This window comes from Sinocyclocheilus rhinocerous, unplaced genomic scaffold (assembly GCF_001515625.1).
Source record: "Sinocyclocheilus rhinocerous isolate Xijiao unplaced genomic scaffold, SAMN03320098_v1.1 scaffold1157, whole genome shotgun sequence".
Taxonomy (NCBI): Eukaryota; Metazoa; Chordata; class Actinopteri; order Cypriniformes; family Cyprinidae; genus Sinocyclocheilus; species Sinocyclocheilus rhinocerous.
The window spans coordinates 475,076-484,200 of record NW_015631716.1 but is presented as its reverse complement, the minus strand read 5'-3'; the positions used below and the strand labels follow the sequence as shown (position 1 = coordinate 484,200).

The 9,125-nt window shown below is 32.0% G+C and overlaps 2 protein-coding genes across 3 annotated transcripts in view; both read left to right on the top strand.

Moving 5' to 3' along the window:
- Positions 1-1,027, top strand: part of LOC107741845 (dihydropyrimidinase-related protein 5-like) — a 17,049-nt gene extending 16,022 nt beyond the window's left edge. Inside the window, exon 13 of the mRNA XM_016554638.1 lies at positions 229-1,027. Within this exon, the coding sequence (XP_016410124.1) occupies positions 229-314 (86 nt within the window). The 3' untranslated portion in view covers positions 315-1,027. The remainder of the gene's footprint in view (positions 1-228) is intronic.
- A 1,810-nt stretch (positions 1,028-2,837) lies between these two features.
- The window catches only part of LOC107741846 (microtubule-associated protein RP/EB family member 3-like), an 18,183-nt gene continuing 11,895 nt past the window's right edge, over positions 2,838-9,125 (top strand). The window contains exons 1-4 of one of the 2 annotated variants that reach the window (XM_016554641.1): positions 2,838-2,962; positions 4,794-4,917; positions 5,212-5,357; positions 6,365-6,521. In XM_016554641.1, the coding sequence (XP_016410127.1) occupies positions 4,797-4,917; positions 5,212-5,357; positions 6,365-6,521 (424 nt within the window). In that variant the 5' untranslated portion in view covers positions 2,838-2,962; positions 4,794-4,796. Of the gene's footprint in view, positions 2,963-4,793; positions 4,918-5,211; positions 5,358-6,364; positions 6,564-9,125 lie in introns of both variants that reach the window. The other variant, XM_016554640.1, reaches the window with a different exon arrangement.

Below are 9,125 nucleotides of genomic sequence, written 5' to 3'. Positions count from 1 at the left end.
CATAGAAAAAGTCTTAGATCTTTGAGTTCAGCTCATGAAAAATGGGGGCAAAAACAAAAGTGTTGTTTATAATTTTGTTCAGTGTATATATATATATATATATATATATACTGTCTAGATAGATAGATAATATAAACATATAATATATGAATTTATAAACTTTGTAAATATATTTAATTACAATTACAGTACAGCCTGTGTAGCTCAACAATCTTTATTTTTTGATAGGTGCCCAAATTGATGATAATGTTCCAAAGAGAGCTTCCGCAAGGATTCTGGCGCCACCTGGTGGTCGTTCTAGTGGTATCTGGTAACATTTCGGATCAACACTTTCGGAAGTCTGAAACTACAGTTAACACCTACATTTTTGACAACCTCACATCTGATGAAAATTATTTAATTTTAATCACTTGCAAGAAAACGCCTGTGTTTTTTTTTTATGTATGTGTGTGTACGAGGGAAAAAAATATATTTGTGTGGAAATTGGAAAACAAGGTATATGTTGGAAATGCTTGTATCCAAAATGTTACAGGGAGTTTTGTTCTTCATATTCAGTCAAATGAAATAGTGAAAGTTGTGTTCAAATGCAAATGCAACACTGTTGTAGTGCTAAATAAATGACAGACCCTTTCACTAATTGTTTTTGTTACCACGTTAACAACAGTATGTTTTACGTAAGCTGCCGTTTAAACGATTTTAAAGATAGCGACTGGAGAGTTGTTTAAGAATGGGAATGTTATTAGTTTGTGTATTTGGTCATGGCTTGAAAATGTGAACCATTGTAAAGTTATTTAATATGTTTTAATGTTTTAATGTGTTGGCACTTGGCAGATGACTATACATTTACCTCAGCATTTATCTCTCGAGTTACACTTACTTACATTAGCACTCTGCCTCTCTACTCTTACAACTCTTACAGCGACCAATTGACAACACTTTCTGACAGCAGGTACAAACCAATTTTTGCTTTGCGTTGAGGTGTTAATATTTATTCTTATTTTTATTATCTTATTTTTGACACTCATAATGCAAAGACAATACAAGATATTTGTATAATATATATATATTAAGTATATATAATATAATATATACTTGTATTGCTTATACGTTCAAAAAAGTAATTTATATGGAGAATTTTCAATTTTTCATTGTCATTTATAAGTGCACATACCTGACCTTCTAAAATGTGAATTAAGAAGAATAACTGTTACATATCAAATTTAGTTGTGTAACTAATCCAAAAATGTATTGATCTCTCATTTTTAACTGACCAGATTTTTTTTTTATCCAATAAGTCTACATTCCCTGTTACTGTTATGGGCACTTACGAGTTATTATCCCTAACTATAGCATAATTTTGCAGTGTAGCTTTATGTTTATTCTAGAATTAACTGTTAGCTGAAAACTGCAACGACAGTTGAATTCCATCAGTTGTTCACTGAACTTTAACACTGTGCATTAGTGACTATTGATCTGCATGTTCCAAAACAAGTCAGAAAAATTCTGCTTCACTTCTGATCAATGAGCTGCACAACACTAACCAACCATGTTAAAAGACACCAGACAGCTAACTGAGGCATGTGTTCTTTTTGTACATGTATGGCTAACTAAGTACTTGAAGACCTTCTGTAGAGACCATTCGAAACACAGTAACTTTATCTGTACAACTCAATGTTCCAGTGACACAAGCAGTAGAATGGCAAGAACATTCCGGTTGGTGCTGAATATTCATGTATTTTTTTATTCAGGATTTTCAGTATGCTTTTCAGTTTTTTAATATGAGCTATGTATGCACTACGTTGTATGTATTAACATATTATGTTTATCTCATGAAAAAGTGCAAATAAACCCCCTTCAACCTCATGTCCACATGCATTATTGAATAAAATGCAACATTGAATATTTATATATTCCTAACCCTAACCCTATATTATAAAGTTTACCATTATTAAATACCTATAATTCATTAGTAATTAACATTCATCATGATATAAGGCACACACACACACACATATATATATATATATATATATATGGGTTACACTAATAAGGTTCCATTAGTTAATGTATTAACTAACATGAACAGTACATTTATTACAGTATTAATTAGTTAATGAAAATACAGTCGTTCATTGTTCATGTTAATTCACAGTGCATTAACTAATGTTAACAAGCACAACTTTTGATTTTAATAATGCATTAATGTTGAATAAATGCTGTAGAAGTATTGTTCATTCTTAGTGCATATGTTAACTAAAGTAGTTAACTAATGTTAACTAATGAACCTTGATGTCAAGTGTTACCTGCTATATATGTTTATATAAATGACAATAACATAACTGCAAAAAAATCACCCATAGATAGATGATAGATAGGTGATTTTTTTTCAATTATTTCATTTTTTTTTTTTTTACTTTTGTGTTTTGTGTTTTTGAATAATTTTTAAGAAAATACACATCATTGGAGGCTATTTATAGGTTATATTATAATAGTTTTTAAAAAAGTTTTATGTTTATGTATTTTTTATTGTGCCTGTTCAATCACTTTTTCCTTATTTCTAAAATGCTCAAAAGTTAAATTTGCCTATTTTGAGCTTTTCTGCTAGCCATTATGCGTAGAATTCATCAATCCTGTTGTCGTTGTCATTGCAGCAAAACAATTAAAATATTTTTTTCGACAAATACAGACTGAACATCAGAAATAATATTAGTACAGCTACACAGAAACACACGGGACACAAACTGATAACGTGCTGTTCCTCAGTTCTTCACAAAGAAATGCGTCTCTAATGAAGGGGCGGTGCGCATGCGCAGAGACGGACAGTGTGTTGCAGGAGCGCGTGGCGCTGTTGCCCGTAACTAGGCAGCAGCGCATATCTGGCAACCCACTGTAGCGGCGGAGAGCAGCGGATTGCATTCTGTCAGTGTAATATCAACATTGGAAAGGACGCAGTCAAAATACAGTGAGTAGAATATTGTTAACATATTATAATTCGAAGGTATTCTTCATAATGTATGACATTAAATAGGCGCTGTGGTCTCTTTTGTCAGTGTATTATGTGTTTATGGCTCGAGTGTGTCTTGTGTTGCCCTTGTAATGTTACGGCGGCGGGGCCTGCAGAGCAACTGTCAGAATAATGGACCGTTTGTTCGGCGGACTCACTTGTATTACATATCACTGCAGGCTCCAGTGTGCTGTTTTATAGAGCAAAACGCAAAATTTATGTGCATATTTTTGGCGTAAAGACAAAAAAGACCCATATCAGTGATAAACAGAGCGCGCTATGGGGCCTGTGGTACTACCTTCATGAAAGATACTGTACAGTTTAAGACGTCGTTTGCAGCAAAGGATAAATAAACATGAAACGAATGCATTTGTTTGTAATAAATACGAATGTTATAAGATAAATATGATCAAATTACATATTGCATTTATGCAACTGATGGTAAAAAAAGGAAGTGTGTCAATCACTGCTTCATTTCTTAATTCAGACCCAGCATATTACAATACATACAATACATAGGCCTGTATTTTCTTTTTTATATTATTAGGGAAAATACCATTATTAGAGTACCAATAATAGTTTTCAACCAGTTTTGTTTTGTCTTTTACTGATTCTTGAGGTGTGAGGGGGGGAAAAACCTTGTCTTGTAACTTTATCTGTCATTAGTCTTTAATATAGCATTGTCAACATTAATTGGAGATGATCTGAGAATGTTCTAGAATGTTACAAAACAAAAGGACTGTTTGGTCTTATTTACTGCTCATTTTAGTAAAATAAATAAATAAATGAATTATCACTATACCTCTGAAACCACATGTTCTCTGACTGTAACTTAATATACAGTATGCAACATAAATGTGCAATATATTTAAAAGAAACATTATAATGTCCTGGCAGAAAGAAGGGGTTAATAAAAATGCCTTCTTTATAAATAAGTTTTCACAGTTTTACCTCAAACTTTTTTGTCGGCACATTCAGATATTTATGAAAACATTTATAATCAGGTAATATCATAATAATATCATATGATATTATAAACCATGATGTCACACACAAATTTGTATTTTTAAAATACACTAACAAAAATGTAATTCTAAAAATGTTACATTTTAAATGATGTACTATTAGCTTGCAAAACCAGAACAAAATAAAAATGTTTGACCGTGCTGACTATTCAATACATGGAACTGAAACCATTATTTGTAGGTTATTTTGTCCCAGTACTCAAGAATCAAAGCTTTACAAAATCCATGCAGTGCAATACACACACATAGTGTGTCTCTGTAGAAGATGTGTGTGTGTGTGTGTTTTACAGATGTCATTTCCATCACGCAGTCCGCTGGGTGCACCAGATGTGCATGGTTAACAACATCTCAGAAACACAAATCTGGATGGATTATCTTTGGAGGATTGAAACTTATAGTGTGATTACAATTTTCAGTGATGCAGTGACAACTGAAGAACAGAACTGAATAACACTTCTGATTAACCAAATAGAAACACATTCAATCCAGACACAGTGACAGTGACACATATTCAAAGCATGTGTATAAAACCATCTTTACCTGCTATCCTATGAAATGAATCTTTTCGACATGAAATAATAAATATACTTATATAAATGTATATAAAATATACATTTATAAAATAAATATATCAACTTGAAATGATTAAAAGATATGGAATTATACATTTTAAAAATATACAGTCACAGATGCTGTAAGATATCAAAGTATTAAAAAGAAGTGCAATTAGGTGCATAGTGACTTTGTTCTTTTTTCCTTTGTAGGAGATGGCAGTGAATGTATACTCCACATCAGTAACGATTGAGAACCTGAGCCGACATGACATGTTGGCGTGGGTGAACGACTCCCTTCAGCTCACCTACACCAAGATAGAACAATTATGTTCAGGTGGGTTGTACTGCCTTATTTCACAAAGTGTTTCTGTCTTTTATGTCATGAATGGCACTAGCATACTCTTTATTTCTGCTCCACTATTGATTATATAAGACTACTCTTAATTTCACAATATAAAGGCTTTTACTTTGCCTTTGATCATATATGCTTAGTGTTTGTATCTCTTCCAGTGTAATCAGTCAAATTAAAGCATTTACTTTGCACTCTTTCTTTATCACATGACACTAATAAGGTTAGCCAATCACTTGTTGATCAAAGACATTTTTCTCTTTTGCTGTTTGTCCTCAGGGGCGGCTTATTGTCAGTTCATGGACATGCTGTTTCCAGGGTGTATTCTTTTAAAGAAAGTGAAATTTCAAGCAAAGCTGGAAACTGAGTTTATACACAACTTCAAAGTACTCCAGGCAGCTTTCAAGAGGATGAACGTTGATAAAGTTAGTTGGCCCTTTGGAGTATTTGCTTCTATGTACATCTCACAGTTTTACTTCAAACTTATCTTTAACTTTAACTTTTTTTTTTTTTTTACTTCTACTTTTAAGCTTTACTCAATTAGAAAGTATAAATTAAAGCTTTCAGTTCATTTGGTAAAAAAATATCAACTACAGTAACAGTTGATTGAAAGAAGGCATGTTTGTTTATATGGCACATTTCATATATAGTTCAAAATGCTTTACATAGAAGTGATTAATACTGATTGTAAAAGGTCGATGAGAAGAAAAAATAATACGAAATAATTTATTTAAAAGGTACTAAAAAGAAAATAACAACAATACAGAGAAAAATATATAGTGCATTTAGTAAGACTGAAGGAAAAAGTCACAGCATTTTTGCTTGTAATTTCAAAATATAACTTCAAACTTCTGTTTTAAACAAAAAAAGGTGAAAATTGATGTGAAAATTAAGGGATGTGATTAATTAATTAATTGGGTTGTACCCTTGTTTTTTTAATATTCATGAACCATCAATTTACCATAGTATGAAGCTAATTAATATTCATGAGTAAAGCCTTCACCTTAGTATTTGTAAAATACAGACATCTTTAATAAAAAATGAGAAGTAACTTTCATCAATATCCAACATTAGGCCTAGATATTACTCAACAGATCATTAGTTAAATAGTTATGAATGTAAATTAGTTATTAAAGGTTTGGCTGATATATTGATGTAGTATGCATTATATGTTTGTTAATAACTAATGGAAGTTATTATAGTGTTAAATGTATATTTTTATCAAGTGATGAGTCAGGGTGCTGGTTTTTGGTGTCAGGTTTTCTGAAAATATTACTTGAGACAAGTGAAGGTGTCTAATGTTCTTTGTCAAATATGCTTTTGTATTTTGTAATTCCTAGGATAGGAGAAATGATTTTAACATAAAAAAAATTACACCTCAAGATTACAGCTCAGTATTGAACTGATGATTTGTTTTCCTTTTGTTATCCAGATAATTCCTGTGGAAAAATTAGTGAAAGGAAAATTCCAGGACAACTTTGAATTCATCCAGTGGTTTAAAAAATTATTTGATGCCAATTATGACGGAAAAGAGTATGATCCCAATCAAGCTAGGCAGGGCCAAGATGTGGCGCCTCCACCAAATCCAGGTGAACACTTTTCCCACAAACCCAAGAGAACTGGTCCCTCAGGTAACCTCGAGATTCTGCCGCCAATATGCTGCATTGAAGCTCTAATGATTGACAACATGCTCTGCAAAGCAGCTGGTTGTGCACAGGCCTCAGAATGATTTACTCCATGCCCAAGCTTTCATTAACGAGAAAACAATGAATTCAGCATTAAAACAGCGCTGTGTTGCTCTGTTAGTGTAGTACTAACAAACAGTTTTCCAAAATCAGTTCCTCAGTGTTCTCTCATGTGCTGTCCTGAAGGGTCATTGCTTGCTTAGTGTCACTACGGTCAGTCCTATTCATCCCTCAGTCCCTCCAAATTTTTTATTGGTCATTCTAAAGTTATAGTCACCTGAAATAAGTTACCAAAAAAAAAAAAAAAACACACATGCCTTTTATTTTAACCCTCTATTGCATGCCTTATGAAAGCAACGTTAAACATGACTGATTCAATTTTCTATAAAAATTGGACTTCATAACTAAAAGAAAAAAAGAAAAAGAAATCTGAAGCAACGCTATGTGGTAATGGAAAGAAATAAATTCATAAAAATAAAACAAAAAGTATAAAAAACAACAAAAATAAAACAAACTGTTATTACAGAAACTATTAGAACTGGTTTCTTATTATACACTATATACATTTCACTTTAATGTTCTGTAAATTCTAAAAAAGGATTTTATAGTTAACACAAAAAGACACTACTGTTCAAAAGTTTTGGGTCAGTAAAAAAATAATACTTTTATTTATATATAATACTTTTTTATATAAATATCGAATGTTTCTACATAGCATATTAGAATAATTTCTGAAGGATCATGTGAACCTGATGACTGTAGTAATGATGCTGAAAATTCAGCTTTGCCATCACAGGAATAAATTACATTTTAAAATATATTACAATAGAAAACAGTTATTTTGCCTTAGGTGAGAACTTTTGAATAGTAAAAAACAATTTAATTTATATGACTGACATATATAATTTACATGACTGACTCTTTTAAAGTGAATTTTATTCACTAATAAATATGAATCTTATTTTTTTATAGGTGACGAAAGGCTTTTTTGAGGCAGTGTAATAATGTGCGTCCTTGACCAGAAATTTTTTTTTAAATCAGCACAAGGATGTAGTGTTACCAAAAAAATTTTTTTAAGTCATCCCTTCATTAACAACCCTTCATTGACATCTTTTGTGTTTGAAAAGTAATGGAAAAGGGTTACCCTGAGACAAAATTGTGCAATAGAGGGTTAACAGCCAAGAACTGGAAACATAGAGTCCCCAGAGAGGTACAGAAGTGGTGTCCTAATTTGCTGAATATTGACTGCTTTTGTGATCGTTGGGGTGGATTGGGAATGTGACCTCCATTTAGTTTGTAGTCACATCTCGTCACACTTCCCTGACTTTGGTTAAACCTGCCAGATATAAAGCAGATAACAGGCTTTTGAAACAGTTAATGTTTGATCACACACACAGGCTTAACCAAAGTAATGGAGTGACACGCAGCCCATGCTGTAGCTTGTTAAAGGCTGAGCTTACTGAACCTCTTAGCTCATTTTAGTGAATCATTAGCTCTGTTCAAAAACCTAGTGAGCTGCCTCCTTAGACTGCATTTAAAGGAATAGTTCACCCAAAAATGAAAGTTTGCTGAAAATGTACTCATCCTCAGGCCATTCAAGATGTAGATGAGTTTGTTTCTTCAACAGAACAGATTTGGAGAAATTTGCTCACCAATGGATCCTCTGCTGTGAATGGATGCCGTCAGAATGAGAGTCCAATCAGCGGATAAAAACATCACAATAATCCAAAGCACAACTTCATTCCATCAATTAATGTCTTGTGAAATGTTTGTAGTAGGGCTGTAGCTATCGATTATTTTAGTAATCAAGTATTCTACAGATTATTCCATCGATTAATCGAGTAATCGGATAAGAAGTCATTTTTCTTTATTAAAGAGCAATACTAAATATACAAGAGATAATAAGATAGATCTCTTAAAATAAACAACTAATTTGTTTTCTTTTTTAGAAAAATTAACATTTTTATTGCTGAAATTGCATACATTAATAATTGTGAAAACTAAACCCATTTAATGTATTTAATTGCCAAATTACATTCAAAATGCAAATACAAATATATCAATAAAAAAATTAAATAAATAAAAATACAAAAATCAATTTCACAAAAATAATAATAATACCTAAGCATTGCATTTATGTCGTGCAACTTAACTTTCAAGTTTCAGCCTGACTAAAGCTCAAGTATGACATAAGCCTTTACTGTCTTCTTGGAAGGCTTTGTGGCTTTTGTGAGAGGCAAAAATCAGTGGACAGGAAGGTAACTTGGAACAAGAACAAGAGACCAAACACAATTTTTAAACACATTTTTCTGCAACATGAAATTAGAGTTATTTGGAGAATAAACACTCTTAATTGTCTCTCTACGTACTGGTGTGTGTGTGTGCGTGTAACTTATTTTTGATATCCTTCATATTCTGTGTGCGGGTCAGTTCACAGCAGTGATAGAAATTAATCTGTTCCAATAAGTTTAAATTGATTTTTACATTTTATGGGCATTTTTACCTTTA